The 22,136-nt window shown below is 36.1% G+C and overlaps 1 protein-coding gene across 2 annotated transcripts in view; it reads left to right on the top strand.

Moving 5' to 3' along the window:
* NBAS (NBAS subunit of NRZ tethering complex) overlaps positions 1 to 22,136 on the top strand; it is a 381,587-nt gene that overhangs the window by 113,082 nt on the left and 246,369 nt on the right. For both annotated transcript variants that reach the window (XM_017526040.2, XM_017526057.2), the window contains 2 exons: positions 14,818 to 14,901; positions 18,157 to 18,310. In XM_017526040.2, coding sequence (XP_017381529.1) covers positions 14,818 to 14,901; positions 18,157 to 18,310 — 238 coding nt within the window. The remainder of the gene's footprint in view (positions 1 to 14,817; positions 14,902 to 18,156; positions 18,311 to 22,136) is intronic.

Genomic DNA, 22,136 nt, shown 5'->3' with positions numbered 1-22,136 from the left:
ATGGAGTTTTCTTTCATTATTTATTTTCTTGCAAACTCTAAAAACCTTGACCAATAATTTCAGAGTGTGTGATTCTTACATAGATTGTAACATCTTCCGAATGGTTGAATTGCCCGAGGGAAATAGTCCCTAATTCTTTTTGGTCACACATTTCATTAGTATATAAAACTTGTCTGTAACAGCCGTGAGTCTTTATCACACTGTATTTACTTAACATATAAATAAACCCATGAGACACTTTTTCTAACTTCTGTTATAGACAAGCCTGTTTAAGCATTGCATTTATAATAAGAAAAGTTCTATTAAGAATCAAAATCATATTAAGAATCAAAATCATATTTTGCCCTCTGTGTGTGCCTATTTCATTTAATCCTAAAAGTTTAGATGCCATGTAAATGAAACTATGAAAAAAAATCCATGACATATATGAATGTTGGGACCACATGGCATGTTGTTGACATACTTAATATGAAGGAGGAGTAGTGTAGTATACTGGAAAGTGTGTTGCATTCCATCAGAAACATGGACATACATCTTGGTGTGAATACATGCTAGCTGTGCTATTTTTGGAAAGTCACTTGGCTTCAGTTTCTTGAAGTGTGAAATGGGGAGATTGTAGAGGTATTTATGATTAACCCAAGAGATACATCATTTAGCACAGTTATTAGCGTGTAAGTGCTGGTCATTAGACAGTAATGGTGGTGATAATAGTGGATGGGTTATAGGAGTAGCAGCAGCAGTTTTTTCTGTAGATGTTGATAGGTATATAGATTATATTACAGGCATCTTTTAATTTTAGGTGTGCTAAAAAAGGCTTGCAAAAGGCTGAAGATGAATTAACAAAATAGAAAATTATAACAGGAAATTGCTGTGGTTTGATTGATGATGCCCTGTCCAAAGTTCACGTTGAAGCTTTATCCTTAATGCGACAGTATCAAGTGGTGTGGCCTTTGGGAGGCCAAGTCCTCAAGATGGGATCAGCACCCTTATAAAGGGCTGGAGAGAGAAGGGAGTGCTCTCTTGCCATTTTGTTTCTTTCACTATGTGAGGACACAGCACAGCCTTTGTCTGCTCTGGGGGGTCACAGCAACATGATACTATCTTGGAAATAGAGACTGGGCCCTCCAGACACCAAACCTGACAGTGCCTTGATTTTGGATTTCCTAGCTTCTGGAACTGTGAGACATACATTTCTGTTCTTTACAAATTACCCAGTCTTAGATATTTTGTTTAGCAGCATAAATGGACTAAGACGGGAATATTTCTTCTTGATAACACTGATGCTTTGATTTGTTATCTGAGACAGTGCCCCTTTCCTGGTGTGAGGCATCTGAGCTTTCAAATTACTAATAAAAAAATTGCTTAGTGAGCATTGCATCAAATGAAGTTGAGGTTTTAAATTTCACTTTTAATTGACTTATGGCTACAGGAAAATGAACAAATCATAAATGTACAACTTGATGAATTTTCACAAAGTGAACAAGATTAAGAAGGCGAATATTCCCAGCATCACTAGTGCTCTCTCCTTTCACCCTCTTGTAGCTACCTTTCTCCGGAGAACCACCATCCTGACTCCTAACACAGCATGTTAGCTTTTTCTCTTAATCAAGTGGAGTGGTTCAAGAGAACTATTTTATCTAAACTGGGAAAACATAAAAAACTATTTTTCCTCTCAACAGAGATCAGATTCTCATGTCCTTCAAGTCAGATGCCCATCTTGCTTTTCTAATGCTGGATGTACACTGACTTTTAAAAACAATTTGAAGTGTGTTATTTGTGAACAATGTGTAATGAGGCCTTTCTATATTATCCAGTCTGGCAATCTGTACCTTTTAATTGGCATGCTTAGACTTAACGTTTGTATTTAAGGTATGGTTCAATATGGTTCAGCGTTAAGCTGATGTTTTATTTATTTATTTTTATTTTTATTTTTTGAGGCAGAGTCTTGCTGTGTCACCAGGCTGGAGTGCAGTGGCATGACCTTGGCTCACTGTACCCTCTGCTTCCTGGGTTCAAGAGATTCTCCTGCTTCAGCCTACCGAGTAGCTAGGATTATAGGCACCCGCCACTATGCCCAGCTAAACTTTTGTATTTTTTAGTAGAGACGTGGTTTTACCATGTTGGCCAGGCTGGTCTTGAACTCCTGACCTCATGATTCGCCGCCTCGGCCTCTCAAAGTCCTGGGATTACAGGCGTGAGCCACCATGTCCGGCCAAAGCTGATGTTTTAAACTGGTATTTGTTTACTACTTGTTCCATTGGTATTTTCATTTGTTTACCACATATTGCATTTGTTGGTATTTGGTATTCGTTTACTGCTTGTCCCATTTTTGGTATTTGTTTTTATATTTGTTTACTACTTGTCTCATTTTTTTTTATTATTTCCCTTTTTTTCTTTTTCTGCTTTCTTTTGAATATTTTTATAATTACATTCAATCTCGTTTATTGAATTGTTAGTTACACTTTTTGTTTTAATTTTTAGTGGTTTCTCTAGGGTTTATAGTAGACTTCTTTAACTTATAATAGTCTACCTTCAAATGGTCTAATAGTACTTCATGTATAATATAAAAACTTACAATAGTATTTTTCCATTTTCCTTTTTTCTGGCTTTTGTGCTATTGTTGTCATACATTTAACTTATACGTGCGTGTGTTGTGAACTCCATAATACATTTTTATTAGTTTAATCAGTAATTTCTAAAAATTGAAAGTGTATTTTGTATTTACACACGTATTTCCATTCCTCTTCATTGCTTTGTGTAGATACAAGTTTATATCTGGTATCAGTTTCCTTCAGCTTGAAAGATTTTCTTTAGCATGTTTTACAGTGCTGATGAATAATTTTTGCTTTTATGTGTCTGAAGAAGTCTTTGCTTGGTTTTGGAAAATATTTTTCCTGAATATAGATTTCTAGGTTAATAGTTGCCTAGTACCTCATTGTAGCTATTCTTCTGTCTCCTGGGTTGTATTGCTTCTAAGGAGAAGTCTGCTGTCATTCTCATCTTTGTTTCTCTGCATAATGTGTCTTGTTTTCTTTGGGTGCTTTTAAGATCTTATTTATAACTAGTTTTGAGCCATTTTATTATTGTATGCCTTGGTGTATTCTTCTTTGTGTTTATTTTCATTTTTGGTTATCAAGTTCCTTGGATCTATGGACGTATGAGTTTAACCAAATTTAGGACATTTATGGCTATTCTTTCTTCGAATTTTCTTTTTCCCGTCCCTGTTTCTTCTTCCCAATAGATACACTTTTTTTCTGGGACTCCTCCAATTATATGGATGTTGCTACTTGATCATATCTTATAGCCTATTTTAAAAAGTTATTTTTTATACTGATTTTATTTTGAATTGTTTTTACTACTATGTCCTTAGATTTGCTGTTCTTTTCTTCTGTCTTGTCTATATGATGCCAGTGGGTTTTTTTTGTTTGTTTGTTTTTTTGTTTTGTTTTTTTTTGGCTTAGAAAGTTTTTTTTTTTGTTTTTTTGTTTTTTTTTTTGGCTTAGAAAGTATGTTTTTCATTCCTAGAATTTTGATCTGTGTCTTTGATATTCTGTGCCTCCTCTTCTCATGTCATTGGTGTTATTTATTGATCTGTTTCAAGAAATTGATTTTTCTTCTGGTTATGAGCCATAATTTCCTCTTTTTTACATACCTGGTAATTTTTATCAGATGACAAACATTGTGAGTTTTACATAATTGGGATGTAGATTTTTTTATTCCTGAAAGTATTCTGAAGCTTTTTTTCTGGGGTACAGTTAAGTTACCCAAAAACTTTGATACTTTTGATGCTTACCTCTTTGTTTGTTAGTGGGAGCAGAGGAGCCTTTATTCTAAGGCTAATTTTGCTTCCCTGCTGGGGAAATATTCTTATAGATAACAAAATAAAATAAATAAATAATATATGCTATAATAAATAATAAATCCTGATACCCTACAAATTAATAGTTTGTTTTTTTCTGTTCTGGCTGATGGGAACATGAACTATTCCTGGCCCTGTGTGAGGTCCAGGGATGCTCCTTCTGCTCCTTTGGTTGGTTCTTTCCCCATCCTTGTGTAATTTCATCACAGGTAATGCACGGAGCAGTGCTTAGTCGGTGGCTAGAGGGAACCCTCCAGCATTTTTGGAGCTTTCTTTCTGAGTGCACGATCTTTCTTCTCTGATATATTATCTGTAAATTCTAGCTACTTGGCTTTTTGACTTTCAGAATCTCTGTCTCTGCAGAAGGCTGCCAGGCTCTGTTTGGATTTCCCTTTTTTATGCTGCAGCCTGTCCCTTCTCTTCATCCAGTGAGCAAGGGCACTGGTGGGTTCACTCCGTTTTTCCCTTCCCTTAGTATCATCATCCTGCAGTTCCTGGTGTCCTGCTGTCTATTTTTGTTGTTGGTCGTGGTGGTAGTTTTTGTTTTTTTGTTTTTGTTTTTTTTAGTTGAATTCAGGAAATTCAGTACAGCTTCTGTTACTCCATACTTTACTGTGTTTCAAAGCAGAAGTTCTCTTTTAGTGTTTTAAAGTGATTTTTCTGAGCTGATCTTTTATTAATCTGTTTTCTGTAGGTTTGTTCATCTCATTAGTTGAGCTCTTGTCCCTATTGTTATGGAGCCTATTTTGTCCTTTCCTATAATGTATGATTTGTTTAATCAGAATATGAGTTCCACCAGCCACTTCATCGTGTGCACTATAAGGTTAGCTTCTCTGTGCAGTTGATTTAAATGGATTTCAGATTTAGAAACAGATGAAAGGGTTTCCTTAATCTGAAAATTGCAGAAAGTGATCAAGAAATGTAGCTGAAATCCAGTCTGTTTTAACATACGGACTTTCTATTACTGCTAACAACACATAATTAAAGCTAAAATGTATTGAGAGCCCGAGATGTTCATTTTCCAAATTGCCATGCCAGAGGTTGCCATGTACATGTATGACAGTACACAGCCTCATGTACTGTCAGCTGCAGGTGTTTGGGAGCGTTGGTGCTATGTGTTATCTCCCAAGGGCATTTATGGAGCGTTTTTTAAAGAAATAATCACACATATCCCACTTCATTCTTGGGCCCTTGGATCTCATCCTGCCTCTCAGAGTCATTCTTTTCTCTTTGACACCAGTGGCACTTTGTGTCTCAATTGTTAACTTATTATTATAGTATCTATTTTCTGGTCTATTTCTATGTTTCTTGAGGGCAGGAGCAATATCTTTGTATTTTTAAAAATTTCATGCTCAATAAAGATTTGTGGAATGAATGAATATTATCATGTAGTTAAAAATCTGTATTAAAAATCCTGAGAACCATTTCCTCCAAATTAGTGTTTTGTTTCCCTTCTCTACCTAACTCCAGTTTAATTTTGAACATCATCAGCACTAGAAGTGTGTTAGACTTATTTGTCCTGCAGATAGTTACACCATTGTCTTCCCAGTTACATTCTGTTGAACTGACATGAGAACCTCTCCCTCTTCATTTCCAGGGTCTTCATTTCTTCAACTGTGATTATATGCCTGTCTGCAGTGTAATTTTGCCTGGACTCAAAAATTCATAATTGTAAAAGGCTGAAATAGACTTGCACAGCAGTATCTCAGGGCAAATTTGTTTATTAATAGCTTAGGACTTGCCACCTCTCTCTCCTCTCTCTTCTCTCCTCTTCTCTCCTTCCTCTTCTCTCCTCTTCTCTTTTCTCTCCTCTTCTCTTCTCTGGCCTCAAACTCCTGGGCACGAGTGATCCTCCTGCTCAGCCTCCCCAGTAGCTGGAACTCCAGTTAGCTTCCACCATTCCCAGCTAAATCCCACATCTCTTTGTACTCATAAATGCTCATACACAGGCAAAGAGTCACCTGTCCTATAGAATGTTGCATTGTTGTTGATGGCATGGGTGGAAAATAGGGAGCTGTATAGTCCATTTTGGGAATTTAAAATTATGAACATTTGAAAAAATCTTGTACATTTTCTGAATGTTTTGCCACAGGACAGTATTGTGTATACCCTTATGATTTGGGGATAGTTTTTGTTTTTTCATTTATTTATATGTAATCTTCCATTCATCCTTTAGTCTGTCCATCCTTCTATCCATCTATTTATCTATTAAATATGTAGTAAGGTTTAAATAAATGCCAATTATTGCCCTAAGGAATCAAAAATGATGAAAGCTTTGAAGGAGCTCATAGTTTAGTGAAGGAGCAAGACACATAAAAAAATAATTGGAATTTAGTGTGATGACAGCGGTAGCAGAAATACATGAGAGGTTTAGTAACATGGAAGAAAGTCTGATAAGCTTGGTCTGGTCACAACAGAAGGTTTCAATTTTTTTCCTCTAATGCACACATTGATTGACACAGTTAAAGACAACATTATAAATATGCATACTGTGAATCACACTACCTTTCTATCCATTTAGATAAGGTTAATATGCTATATTTGTGATTTTTAATTTTTCTTTTTGAATATTTATATCAACTTTTTTTTCTTCCTACTGACTCTTTATAACTTAGTTTCTAAAGCATCATTTTTTTCTTTCATTGGAAGGTTTTTCACAAGTCAGAAGTAGCACAGTGATTCATTTCAGGAAGCTTGCTAATTAGTTACTTGATTGAACCATTTCAATGAGATACTACTGAGTTAGGTCTTAGGAGTATAAAGTGCTCTCCTCTGAAGTGTATGTATACAAATAATTATGGTAGCAGTGCGATAAATGCAGAAAGGGTTATCTACAAGGAAATAGTCTTATCTATGTAGTCTTCCTCTTAAGTTGACTTTTATAGTTTTTATATAATGTGCAGTAAGTTTTCACAGCTTGATTTGATGTTATCTTTCTAGTTCTTAAGGGTTTTTCTTTTGAGAGCTCTGATTTTAGAATTAAGAGAGTATCAGTGATCTGTTACTACTGATCATTCATTCATTCATTAGTGACTATTTCTGAGCTCATGTGGATTGCTTATCTGCAAATTTATAATTGTGATATGTACCTTTTAGGGTGTTTATGACTGAAGATTAAGTGAAATAATGCATTTATATAAATTTAGTTAAAATTATTGCCTGTAAGTTATTATTACACATATAACAGCACTGGGAGTTGTGATGGACACAAAGGGGTATTTACCAGAATGAATATTTACTTTTAGTGGGGAGACAATCCAGGTAATTAACGAAATAATAGATACGAACTCCAGGGAACATGAGAATCATACCATTTATCAAAAGATTAAATGCTCCGTGATTGTCCAGGTAAGTAGTGAGGATTTAGAATAAAAAGAAAGCTATCTGGGCTGGAATGACTGCAATAATGTCTTTGGGAAGCTGGAATTTGAGCTAGAAAAGGCAGGATTCAAGTAAGTAAAATATCATAGTGGCTGAGACCAGAAGACTCTGAAACCTGACTGCTGGATTTAAATTCTAGCTACAGCTTAGCTGTTTGACCCTGCACGAGTCGCTTAGTGTTTCTGTGCCTATGTCTCTTCTCCTGTAAAATGGGAAAGATAATATTATCTGTCTCTTAGGACTGCTGATTACATATGTCATTGCTTAGAACTTTATATTTGTGCTTGCACATAGTCAAGAACTGTTTAAGTATTATACATAGGCTGGCAGAGTTGAATGGTTTTATAAATAGTGTGCGAAATGTCCGTTCAACACAGTTTAGAGGCAAGAACATACAGGGATTCTAAAGGGTGACAGTGAAGAAATCAGTTTTCTTTGGCTTGGGGTCTGTGTAAGCATGATATGTGCTTTTTTTGGTGAGATGAATGAAAAGGAGATTTAAAAATATTCTTTCCTCTCTAATCCTTTTGTTCAAAATCCAACAGCACTACATACTCACATAGTGTTAGGTTTTATAATGAACACTGATACAATTCATGAATATTTTGGTACATTTCAGTAGTTTTGTAGTTGATAAATTTAAATGTCATATATTTTTATCTTTGTTCTGGAAGTGGTTTTCCTAGTGTCATTAATAGTCTAAAGGCTATTTGTCAGGGTCTGCTTGTCTTCAAGCAGTGTGAAATAAGGGCCTCTCTATTTTTCTCTCCACTGGTTCTGTGTCAGTCTAAGTGACAGAATAGGGAGTGGAATTTATTAGACTGCTCTCATATTTCTTCCCATTTGGTAGTTGTAGATATGTACTTTTGGGCTTCCCCTGTATGAGGATTGTTCTTATCAATCCTTGGTTGACTCAGATCTCATATCTTTCCATGTTATCTATCACATTTAATATATATTCTCCCTCAACAAATGGAATACCGGCAGCCTCGTACCTATAGGTTAGTTGATTACTATAAATTAAAGTTGTAGTTAATCAGTTTTAAATCGAGTCCTTATTTTTCATCAGTGTAATATTACAAATGCAAACATCATACCAAAAATAAATGAACAATAAAACCTATATATTCATAAATATTTTATGCATGTAACACCAAATTCACAATGTAAAGCTTATTACTTGTTTGGGAGACTTTTTGATATGGGCCATTTTAGCTTATTCTTGATAAAGTACAAGGCCATTGAAATTATGCTTGAGGATGCCTTTCTTTCCTAGTGACTTTCTTTGTAATGAGCATAGGCATCCTTCATTGTTCTGAGGACCGTCAGTGTCTCTTGTTCAAAATCAGGGTAATCTGTCCAAGAGGCAAGTGGTACTGGTGAAAGTCAATTTTCATAGCAGTATTTCTCTAGTCATCTGTTACCTCTTGTTTTGTTGACATTAATTACCTTGTATAGAGTGAGCAGCCTTTCTCAGTTCTATAATTGACTTTTTTGGGAAATTAATTAATTAATTAATTTTTTTGAGACAGAGTCTCTCTCTGTCGCCCTGGCTGGAATGCAGTGTTACATTCACAGCTTACTGCAGCCTCCACCTCCGGGGCTCAAGTGACCTTCCCACCTCAGCCTCCCAAGTAGCTGGGACTACAGGCCTGTGACACCTTCCTCTACATTCTTGTTAGGGGAAGAAGAGATGAGGTCATGCTCTGTTGCCCAGGCTGGCTTCAAACTCCTGGTCTCAAGTCATCTTCCCTCTACTGTGCCTCCCCAAAGGTTGGGTTTATAGGTGTGAGCCACCAGGCCTGGCTCTAGGAAATTCTTTAATACTTCTCATTGAAGTTTGTGGCTTTCTCTTGTACTTTAATGATTTTCTAATCTAGTTCTTCTTTATAATAACCAAACTGTCCTTTGCTCGTGGTTAAAAACTAATTTTAAAACTTGGTTTGAAGCATTTGGGACAGAGACATTGCTCCTTGGAAACGGTTGCTTGTTTCTACTTCATAATTCAACTTGTCACATGTTCAGATTACTGTTAATTGCATTTTACTCAGGATGGTATGAGTGGAGGTTATCTCAGTTGTTAGGTATTTGGAAATGTAATCACTGATATAATTATTAATATGATGCTGTTATTTATCATAAAGTAGATCTTGAAATGTCAACCAGGGTCATATATATCTTGTATTCACTACTTGTTAAAATTATTATTAATAGCCTTCTCGCTGGTATTAATAATGATGTTTTTCTAACATTTACTGTATGCCAGGTAATCTTCTCAGGGTCTTTTATATACTAACTAATCTGATTGTCTCCTAATCCAAATGAGGAACATTTTGTTATCCCTTTTTCGCTAGTGAGGAAAGTGAGGCACAGGCAGGTTGAATAACTCCATCAAAGTTCTGCAGCTATGAAAGGTAGACTCACAATTCTAACACAGAGGTTAGACTTCTCTAAGAGCATACGCTTAAGTATTATGGATTAGAATTCAAGAAAATCTTTGCTTTAGTCTCATTTTCATTTGAGCAAGCAGTATCACAGTATTTATTAAATAGATGAGGTAGCTGGGTCCCGGAGATTAAGCTGGTCGTGGGAGGAGGCGAATCCAATCCTAGAATGCTGTTGTTTTCACTCTTGTCTCTCATTGCTAGCCTCTGAGAATACTGGTAAGTTTCAAAATGTCTTCTTAGTTTCTACCCTTTTTTCTAAGTTATTTTTAAATGAAATTGAATTCCATTGGTCCGGAAGAGAACTCTGAATAATGCCTTCAGACAGCTTTTCTTCAACTTTGTGTTATGGTGATAACTAGCTTTTTAATTGGTCTCCCATTGAGTTTCAGATCAATTTGACTTGTTCAGTGGTGGTAACCACAGTGTAGTTATCCATGTAGGCCTAAATTATTATTATTTTTATTCTTTATTTGCCAGAACATTTTATTCTCTGCTAAATAATAGAAATAAATACAACTGTGCGTTTTAAAGCCAAAGCCTAAAAGGTGGCAATTACGGGTAATATACTGTCTGTTTAACCTTTTGTTTCCAAGGCATAGAACATGAATAAAAGAACTTTTTGAAAGTTGATTCTTCATGAAATTTCTTTGAAATAAAACATTTATATTTAGTGTGAGAAATAATTGGTGGGAGAATTGTTGAATATAATAGAACTTGTTATATTCATTCCTTTCCTGCTGACAGATAAATGTTACCTTCAGATGAAAACCAGCATAGTTTATTGTTTGAAATAAAACAATGAATAGGGTTCTAATATAAAGAATCCTAAAATTAAGCAAAAGCAGCCATTATTTTGTAAAGAGATAATTTGAGTTTACCATGTAATTCCCCCCACTCCCCCTGATTTTTTTTTTAGTGGAGATGATATATTTAAATCTTAAGACTTCCCAAGCAGTGGAAAAAAATAGACAAATAAGATGAAATAAAGTATACGTAAATGCAGTTTCATGTTTATAGAACTTTAGATTCAAAGTGTAAGTCTTACACTTATCCAAAGCTTCTATAGTTCTGTAGAAGGAACAGATGACTTCTAGGTTTTTTACAAGCTACAATTTCACCTAACCCTTTTAGTAATTGACTTAATGTCTAATACTTTAATTGTGAATAGAATCCATGAAAAGAGTTTTCTCTGAACTTTTAAACATTCTATTATTCTGCTTACCTAATGAAAGAATAAGTAACTAAAGTTTGGGCATTTTTTAAAAGGTAGGAACAGAACCAATCAATTAATAAAATGTAAAGAATGATGACATTTAGGGTTGTATGCTTGTCTTTTTTTATTAACTGAGATATAATGAGACATCCAACTACCCAGTTAGTAGATGTATGCCATTATTACTGGTGTAGCTTGCCCTTTCATCAGTTTAATAATATGTGTTAGAAAAGTGTTTTTATTCTTACTCTCAGGTGTGCAGATTCTATATAAACATACCTCCTTGACATACCTGTTTTTTTTTAATGAACAAACTATCACCTTCCATTGTTATATTCCAATCTTAAATTTTTGTGATATCCATGAGATCACTTTAAAATTTTCTTTGTGTGTTGTCAATTAATTAATTCAATCTACATATAGTTTTTCGAGTCTGCTCAATGTCAGGGACTATTTTAGGTGTTGAGGATATATATCGCATTAGACAAACAAGAATCCTGACTTTAAGGGGTTTTTATCTTGGCTGGAGAGAAGATCCTGTTTATTTCTCAAATGTTATCATTTGAAGCAAAATAAAGAACTTACGGTGATTTTATAACCACTCTAAATGCCTAAAATTTGGTTTTAAATACGTTGTTTTGTAGAAACATCCTAGAATAAACAGAGCAAGAAGAAGGAATTTTTTGTTTTTATATGAACATCAGTGATCAAACCTAAAATCAATTTCTGTAGATACTAGTTTTATTAGACTGGTAATGTATTTGTTATATATCATTGTTTAAATGTATCTTTTAAATACACATGTAAATGGTCTTTTTTGGATTGTCTATATTTAATCTTGGAAAGGCTCAAATTGCCCGCTACCAGCTGGGTGCAATGGCTCACACCTATAATCCCAGCAGTTGGAGAGGCCGGGGGGGTGGATCACCTGAGGTCAGGAGTTTTGAGACCACTCTGACTGATATGGTGAAACGCCATCTCAACTGAAAAAAAATTACAGAAATTAGCTGGGTGTGGTGGTGGGCCCCTGTAGTCCCAGCTATTCGGGAGACTGAGACAGGAGAATTGCTTGCACCCCAAAGACAGGTTCCAGTGAGCTGAGATCGCACCACTGCACTCCATCCTGGGTGACAGAGAGAGATTCCATCTCAAAAAAAAATTGCCCTCTACCTCTGTGTACAGGTCTGACAGGTCACTCCTTATGCATGGAGGGAGAATGGTGGAAAAGTGCTTGGGGACTAGACTGTAGTCCTTATATCCTTTCTACAGGCAGTTTAGTATGCTAGTTAGAAGTGTAAGCTTTGGATTCTATCTGGTTATGTTCGAATCCTGGCTTTGTCAATTTGTTAGCTTTGTTAGAATGGACAAGTTAATTAATGCTTTAGTTTTCTCATTATAATATGAGGAAGATAATATCTACTACATTAGATTCATAGGACTGAATTGAGACATTTTATGTTAACAGCATTGTATTGTATCTAATCCATAGTAAGAGATCAGTAAGTGCCAAGGATTATTGTTGCCACTGATCATTGCTGATATGGCAGCAGTACTAGTAATAATAGTAGTAGTGTTATCATCATCATCATCATTATATCAGTGGTGATCAGCAGATTTAGAAACAGGCTGGCTGTGCTGTACCTTGAAAGGGCAGAAAAAATACTTTATTAACTCACGACTCTTCAGTCCTACCTTTCGGAGTGGAACCCTGAGTAGAACTTGTTTGTAATATGTGTTTTGTTTAAAATATCTATCTATCTATCTATCTATCTATCTATCTATCTATCTATCTATCTATCTATCTGTCTATCTATCTATCTCTGTTATTTCTGGTCACTGAAGATACCATTTTACAACTTACCAGTCTCAAAATACCAAAGAAGTATTTTTTTGCTGAGGATTCCTAATAACTGTTGTACCTAGCAGATACTTCGGATAGAAAACACAAATCTCAACTTGTGATACATTTTTCTAAAATTCTTTTAGAAAACATTTTATGTAGCTTAAGGAGCCATGTCTGCTTTAATTAGAAAGGTCGTAATAGCTTGCGAGGTTTATTTATTTTCTCCTCCTTCCTCAATCCATTGCTATAATTTATTCCTACATTCGAGGAGTATTATCATCATCATCATTGTATATAGATCTTTTCTTTTTTACTTTTCAGTGATCTGTGATAAAATATTAGTTATTGACATAGAAGCAAATAAAATAGCTTTTTATTTGGTGTCAGATGAAATAGTATGGTTGTGACATCCTTCTAAGTCATCATTTGTGTGATTCAGAAATTAAAAATTATGGACTCATGCACCATTGAAAACCTATCCCTGGTACATGGTTTGCTAGGATATTACATGCTAGCTGAAAATCTGTGTTTTAGATGTACAATATAATACACTTCTTATTTTTTATATTTAATGGGGAACCTTGACTTTGGATAATTTGCCCCAATAATAATAACTGCAAGGGTGATGCCATTGATTGATGAATCATCCCTGCCCCTTTTCAGACCTCATTAGCTTCTCTCTTCTGCTTTACAACCCTCCAGTGGTTTCTTACTACTTTTTACATGAAGACCAATCTCTTCACCAACATAATTTTCAAACGTTTATGAAGTGTTTCTTGTGCAAAGCATGTTGTATAACCTAATAATATAAGAAAGTGCAATCCTTTTTCTGGCGCTATGATAAATTTAAGGAAAATGCTACTATTGATACCCAGAAATATTAGAGAAAATGTTTTATTGAACTAAGCAAGGCAATTGAAGTTTAACAATTTTTATCTGTATTCTTAATTCAGAATGATTTAGTTGTTTTCATAGATTCATGGATGTTAAAGCTAAAAGGGTCTTTGGAAAGAATGTTTGAAGCCCTTCAGTTTAGAGAGCTGCGTGCTAGAATTGTCTAGCTTGTGAAGAGACAGATTTGTTTTTGTTTCTCGGGTCTCCTGATTTGTTGAACGTTCCTTTTCTCTATTACCATACTGTGTTTACCTTCCTTTTATTAATTATACTCATTCAGGCCTTATCTTTGCCTCCTTTAGATTTTCTTTCTTGATCACAGCTTACTGCAGTGTCTCAAGTGATTCTCCTACATCCGCTTTCTGAGTGGTTGGGACACTGGTACAACAGGTGCGCCACCACCACAACTGGCTGATTTTAAAAGCTTTTGTAGAGATGAGGTCTCTCTGTGTTGCCTAGGCTGACCTTGAACTCCTGGGCTCAAGCAGTCCTCTTTCCTCAGCTTTCTCAAGTGTTGGAATTACACGTGTGAGCTACCACACGAGGCCTAGATTTTCTTTCTGTGTTTTTTAGTGATACTTTTCAACCTGCAGAATCATTTCTCTACTCTTGCTATTGCCAACTAATATGGTAGCTACTGGCCACATGTGGCTATTTACATTTAACTTAATTAAAATTAAATTAAAAATCACTTTTCTAATGTCAGTGGCCATATTTAAAGCGCTTATAACTAGTGAGCATGCTCGTATAACTGGTGGTTGCTGTATTGGCTAGCACAGTTGCAAAACACTTCTGTGATCACAGGAAGTTCTGTTGAACAGCACTGCTCTGGATTGCAAGCTGTTGGGGCAGGAGACCTTCTATGTTGGTTTTAACAACACACAATGCAGGCTTGTTAAGTGTCTTAGAATATGTGAGTGAAAACTTACCCATAGCATCCTTTAATTACTTGCCAAATTTTTTGTTTGTAATTTTTCTTTTTGAGCCATTTTATTATTCAGCAATATGGTATTTCCCATTTATATAATATATATAATATGTATCCTGTACCACTTAAAATGCTTTAAGGAGAAATTTTAGAGATTCATGCTACAGAGATGCTATTAGCATCATACTCCTTATGTGGCTAAGTCATTGATGTGATGTGTGTTTTAAATGTGTATTTATTTTTTAATTTAAGCTTTAACGGTGACTCCCTGATGATCGTTCCATGGCATGAACATAAACACCGAGCTAAAGATTGGTGTGAGGAGCTGGCGTGCAGGTCAGTATGAGCCTGCAGGAGGCATCTTTGTTTCTTTGTGGGATGGGTGAATGACGGCCCTGTGAAAGTCGTGTCTGACCAATGATACCTTACTTGATGACACTCTCTGATGTAGAAAGCTTGAGTAAAGTTTGAGAAAAACTCCTTTGACTCAGTTACATGAAAATTTTTTAATAGAAAAATTAAATGCTACCAAGGTTAAAAAATGTTGCTTATTACAACTGTTTTCATTTTGTGTTAATTCCCTTTCAGTCTTTCACATATAGGGATATTAACATATTTGTTATTGTCGTAATTATGGCATGTGTGCAGTTTTGTTCTTGATCAGTTTTAATTTTGATTTTTGTCAGATTGAACTTTTGGAAGCCTCAGAATGTATTGGCATCTAGTACTGTGGAAGTGGGGTGGGACTGATAATTCATATGAGAAACGCTGGAATCTCTTTATCCCCACGCCTCAAAGTCTGGCAAATACTCCTTCACTGTCTCTCCTTCCTTTTTGTTTTCTTTTTTTTTCATGTGAGATAAGAGGTTTTTTTTTTTTTTTTTTTTTTTTTTTTCCTCATGCATTGAGGCAGAGGGCCTCTAAATTGAGCTAGAAAACTTTCAGATTACTGGATATTAGGCACAGCATAGGATGAAGTGAGTAATTGGCTTGAAAATCTGGGTATTTAGAAAATGTATGATTGGAATGTCCAAACTCTGGTTTCCTGCCCACTCCCTGCTCCTAGATTCAGGCATATTCCCCAAGTAGAAGTATGGAGAGTTCTTTTCTGGAGAAATGAGTAACCTCTGAAAAGAGCCTTGTCGATACTGAGATATGGTCCTCAAAGGTTAGTGCACCTCAGGGCATAGTGAAGCCAACAAATGAACAGGTGCTGTCACCCCTGCAGAGCTTCCTGGATATCTGAGGTTAGACTCCAGCAGGCAGAACAAATGAACAAGAAAGGCAAAACATACAGAAAATGGAACTGAAAGAAAGCGATACCGTACACAGAGAAGAAAACTTCAAAAATTATCATTGATAGTACCTAGAGATAAGAGAAGACACAGAATTTGTGAAATATCAATAGCATTGTATAAAATAGAAAAAAGAGAACTTTAGAACATTAAAAATATGATAGTTGGTATATAAAAATCAGAAGAGTTGGAAGATAAAAGTGAGAAATCTTCCTAGAAGTTAGGTTCAAAATACAGAGCTAGAAAATAAGAGAGCAGATATTTAAACAACAAGTCTAATATTCAAGTTATAGGTGAAAGAGATGTCACGGAAATAGAGGGGAGGAAATTATAAGAAATAATTCAAGCCTGTTATTTTGAATTGAAGATTATGCATCCTCAGATAGAAATGCCTATTACATTACAGCATACCACATGACCTCCCAGAATATTAGGGATACAGTCTTCTGAAGAGAAAGACATGTTACATAAAAGAAATTAGAATCAGAATGACCTCAGACACCTCAGCAAAATCACTAGAAACTAGAAAACAATGGAGCAATCCTTTGAAACTTTTGGAGGAGAATATTTTTTTGCTATAGATTTCTGTATCAGCTGAAATCATTAGTCAGATATGAAGTTAAACACCTAAAGGTTTATAAAATATCCTGTTGCTGTTGTAATGTCTGTGGTAATTCATAGGGTAGAGCTGAAGGGGAGAGTAGAAAGCAGGAAGAGAGCTGGGCTAACAGGCCTGTGGCTTTGCAGGTACTCATGCTTGGAGAGAGGAGGATGCTGTAGCAAAGGTGACTGTGAAGGCAGAGCCAGTGGGAGGAATGCATCATAGTGTGACGGAAGGCTGGCGAGGGGTGAAGTGCATTTCTAGAAGCAGAGCGGTCAGTTCTATCAAAGGATGCTGAGCAGAAAATAAATAGGCAGAACCGAAAGAAGTATCAGAGGAACTCAATGTCGCTGTTGGCTCCTTTTCCCTGTGAAAATAGGGCAAGTGTAAGAGATGCCAGGAGGAGTGATGTGCTTCGTGTGGCGGGGGCGGGGGCGGGGGGGGGGCGGGGGGGGAATCCCTGGAAGAATGTTAACCACACTGGAAGACTAGTTAAGTGAAGGACCATTCCACGTATAGGGAGGCCTTACTGTAGTGCAAGTTATAAGCAAAGTAGGTTGTCTAAGGCATGTGGATAAAATGCCCAAATCTTTACAGGCTGTGTTTCTGCTAATAATTTTAATAACAGTAAATAAAATTAAGCACCTCCTTTGTGCCAGGCAGTGCTCTGTTATTTTGAATTTTCACAACATTCTTGTGTAGTGTTATTCCCATTTAAATAAAGTAAATAAAAGGAATAGGTAGGAATAAAGGAGATCTTAGTCTAGTTTTAGTTAAGTAATTTGCAGGTGTCACAGCTTTCAATGATGGAATTGTATGTCTGATTCTATTCTGACTCCAAAGCTCATTGCCTTACAAGAAGAACCATTGTAGCACCAGTCTTGTACTACCAGCTTGCTTTAGATGAATGACTGCCCCTAATGGAACACGCCATTTTTACATATGCCCGTCTGAGATTTCTTAAGTTTGTTACTTTCTATTAAATCTATTATTTTTTTGTCCGACATGGAAGGTAATTGGCCATCACCATCCTCATTAAAAACTCCTCATAATCTGGGATTCCCCACGAGGTTAGCCCTGTGTATGTTCCTCCAAAATGTGGTTTCCTTTTTTCACACTTGATAAGGAATCAAGTAGTCCTGCTCTTTGCAATGTCAGTATGGCACTACATTGCTGGCATCTAGTAGAGGTATAAGATCAACATAAATAAGCTGTGTTTCCTCTTATTTTTATGAACATCGAAAACAAGTTTCCTTGATTCAAATTCAAGTTGGAATCACAGGGAGTATTTTCCTAAACGAGGCCTGGCTGGCCAGCACAGGTGATTTTGATCAAGTGGGCCTGTGGTAGGTACGCAGCTGTGTATATTTTGTGAAAGCTTCCCTCAGTGATTTTGATTTTGTTAATACTTATTTGATTGATTTGTGGCATAGTTGTTTTGATGTATTATGCCTTCTGATTTTTTAAGTCGGGAAAACCAGGGGGAAAATAAATTAAGCATCCAAAAAAATGTCTAATTTATCTTGTGAGGATGCATGTGCATGTGATATGATACGCACACAAACCAGATACATGTATGCTCCCTGTCTCTGTAACCTACTCTCACCCCATCTCTGTCCCTGTCATTCTCTTACAAAATTGCATGTTTTTCCAGCATTCTAGTCAGTTATTAATTGATCCTTCTGTGCTTCACAGAATGGTTGTTGAGCTGAGTCTCCAAGATGAAAGTGAATTCTTGTATGCTGCACAGCCCGAGTTACTAAGGTTCAGGACGACCCAGCTTACGGTGGAGAAGGTTATGGACTGGTATCAGACCAGAGCAGAGGAAATAGAGCATTATTCCCTGCAGGTGAGGGAAATGGCGCCGCTGCTCAGTAATGCCAGTGGAACTGCCTTGATTCCTTAGGATTCAGTACATGGAATGCGGGCTGACAGCAGTGCCAGGAGTCATGTACATAATTTGCAAGAGATGAATTGAATATGTATTTCTTTTGTTATCCTGTGCATTAGAAGGCTTTGTGGCTTTTGTTTTGGATTTTTACAGAGCAGATGGATACAAGAAACGTTAAAACCTAAGTTCCAAAATATGGTACATACTGTCTCTTGTTTTCTATATATTTTTCATAGGCTTAACACCATATAATTTAAGAGATTGTATCTATGTACAAATGCTTGGTTAATCTCCTGTTGTATTGCAGTAATGCAGTTGATTTCAGGAACCCTGTTTGAAGTTGTTTCTAATGTTTTCCTGAAGTCCATGCCTAATTACGCTCAGTTCTTAGACACCTTTACAGAGATGCCTAACAACTGCATCAGAGAAGGATCTGGAAAATAGAGACAAAGATTATACTGAACCTGAGGGTATCTGAATACTAATCTTGCCTCTTCAGCTAACAGATTTTGTGATTTGGACCTATTGCCTCCCTTTTCTGTCCCTTAGTTTTCTCGTGGGGTTGGTTCTAGCCAGCAGACGGTGATTTCTTTCTTCCACATTCAGTCTTGACTTTGTACTGCCTGTCCTGTGATCGGCCTCTGATTTGACAGGAAAGGTGAATCCAGGGGGTCTGGTGAGCAGCAGTACCATGGGAGATAATATATACCCCCTTGTTTAAATTTCTACTTAGTTGAGCTTCAAGTCAATGACAAGTTTTAAAAAAATTTAAAAAATAAAATAAATTTCTGCTTAGTATATCTAGCATGGCCCTTGTGTTTCCATGTGATAGACTTCTTGAATTTCTGTTTAGCCTAATTCCTGTTTATAATATTTATAGCATTGAAGATGAATTATTTGCTGAGCTATTGGGAATATTCTAGACCAAACTCTTTGGGTGACGGCCAAGAACATTTGTGATTGACTTCCTAAGTCTATGAAGTTGCACTTTTGAAAATGTGTAGAATCTTAAGATAATACAATGAAATGAATCTTTGGAAATAAGCTAGTTCAATTAGTTTAATCCTGCTTTTTATAAATAGATAAACTATTTATCTAGTTATTCACAGAAAGGAGAGTGAATGTCTTGCATAGGGACACAACGGCAGAGCCAGGCAAAATCTGAGTCCCTGTATAATCTTTTTAATAGAATCTGTATAAAAATGATCAACTACATGTAGGTTGTTGTAACATGTACCTGGACATTTTTTAAGACTCCAGGGGCACCATATGATTTATAGGAGTTTGGCACATATATGTATTTTGCTATTATCTCAGACTAACAAGAAAAGTGATTTTGTTAGACAAGTTTTGTTTGAGCACTTTGTAGTTTCTTAGTTGAACTTCTAGATAAAGCTCTTTGAGAATAAGGGCAAAAGTGTGTCTATGTTTGTGTGTGTATTATATACATTATAAAAACTCATTTCTAGGTGGTTCTGTCAGTTAAGCTAGAAATGTGAATTAAAATATTTCTCATATCAATAAAAAGTGCTAGGCAACCAGTATCATCAATTTTAAAAGATCCGTAATGATTCCTCAATTTTTGGTGTTTAAATATTTTGTAATCCAAATTTCAGACATTATTCAGTTTTTTAAAAAAATTAGTAACAGAAAAAGTGCCACAATGGAATGCAAAATAAGCTTTTTTTAAACAACTATTTTTTAATTTATTTATAGACTTTATATTTTAGAGGAATTTCAGGTTTGCAGAAAAGTTGAATAGAAAGTATAGAGTTCCCATGAGTCCCCTTTCCCTGCATTGCTCCCCCCACCCAAGTTATTACTAACACCCTGCATTTGAACAATACATTTGTTAGTATTGAAGAACCAAGATGTCCTTTAGTAGGTGAACAGATGAACTGTGGTACATCCACAATGGAATATTTTCTCAGCTTTAAAAAGAAATGAACTATCAGACCATGGAAGAAATGGAGGAACCAGAAATGCTATTACTTAGTGAAGGAAGCTTATCTGAAAAGGCTGCACACTGTATGATTCCAGCCATATGACTTTCTGGGAAAGCCACCGCTATGGAGTTAGTGAAAAGGGGCTAAGGGAGATGGAGGAATGAACAGACAGAGCACAGAGAATTTTTAGGGCGTGAAGCTATTTTTTATGAGATACCCTAATGGTGGATATGTGTCATTATGCAGTTGTCAAAACCCATGGCATGTGCAGCACTAAAAGTGAAGCTGAATGTAAACTGTGGACTTTGGGTGATGATGACGTGTCAGGGCAGGCTCACGGACTCTGGTGGGGGATTCTGATCGTGGGAGAGGTTGTGTGGCTGGGGGGTGGGGCAGGAGGTGTATGAAAATTGTACTTTTTCCTCAATTTTGTGGCAAACCTAAAACTGCTCTAAAAAATAAAGGCTATGAAAGGAAAAACCTACAGAACTTTCTGAAACTTAAATTTGTAAATCATCTAGCAATAATGCCTAGACATCTTGAATTGTCTTTCTGAGTAATTAGGGATAATTATAAAGAAAGGAAGGTGATTTTAGAGTACTTTAGTTAGCTTGTATTCTTTCTTTCATTCTTTCATTATTTTAAAACACTCAGAGGTGGTTTTTTTTGCTTCATGTTAGATATCGATGTTTCATGTGGCTTATACTGTGATCAGGGATAGCTGACATAGTTTTATCTTTTTCATTTTTAGAAATTTAATTGATGTGGGACTTCATTTTCCTTAGTGCTTTTGGCAAAACTTGTTTGTTGATTTAGGAAAATGTTTATTGTGGTGAATTTTACCTGGCGAGGGCTTAGGGTATATGATGTAATCCTGTAAGTTGCATTAGAGCCTGCTTTCAGTTAAAGTGTCAGTAATTTGATTTTAAAACATTTATACTTCAGTAAGTATTTGGGAAGGCAACAGATTCGATGTTGATATTAAAAATACTAGTTTAGATCACAAAATTGGCGAGTATATTACCAATTGCTGATGCAGTATATTTTCAAACTGTCATTTGCACAAAGTTGTGCTGTATGCATCAAGTTTCCTGAATGCTTTCTGAGAATTCATTTGAGATAGAGTTATTTTTTCTTTTTTTCAAAACTTGCTATAAAGGTAGATGTATTCTTTCACACTTGAACTTTGTTTGTATTACTAGGAAGTAAGCTAAAAAAAAAAAAAAAACACATGTGTCTGTTGAAGCTGTTGAAGTACTGCGAGAGCCCCCGTGGTTTCCCTCATATGCCGCCTCCCTCTACTGTCCCCCCCTTGTATTTATTTGCGCCACTCTTTCCAACTGAAAATGTATTTCTTATTTTTTCACTTCATCCTCACTTGTCGTCCCAAGGTCTTTGAAGGGCTGTGAGTGGACCTTTATTGTGGCCTGGCAGTTTTTCTTGGTATTACATTGCTGCCCCCTCTTCCCTTCTCCATTCCTTATACTCCGCCACTTCCCTCTTCATTCTCAGAACATGATTTGGCTTTGGATTTTATTTGAAAGTTTCAGAACTCCCTTTATTTGCACTTACTCCTTCCAGCTCTTCCCGAGGAAGAGGGCGCTCCTCTTTTGGTCGGAGCCACTTTCTTTCCTTACCTCACTCTAGATTCCACAGCCCCCCCTGCTTAGGGTGGCTTTCTCAGCCATCTTTTTCTCTGGCTTGTATCTTTAACCTCTCCATCTTTACTGCGTCTACTCTCTCTGCCCCTCCCCTTTTTGTGGGCATAAAATTCACATCCCTTGTATTTTATAAATAAAAAACTAGAGCCATATTCTCCTTGGCTGCTGCTGCTGCTT

Source organism: Cebus imitator, unplaced genomic scaffold (assembly GCF_001604975.1).
Source record: "Cebus imitator isolate Cc_AM_T3 unplaced genomic scaffold, Cebus_imitator-1.0 Scaffold1, whole genome shotgun sequence".
NCBI classification, from domain to species: domain Eukaryota; kingdom Metazoa; phylum Chordata; class Mammalia; order Primates; family Cebidae; genus Cebus; species Cebus imitator.
This window is presented reverse-complemented; position numbering and strand designations above follow the sequence as displayed.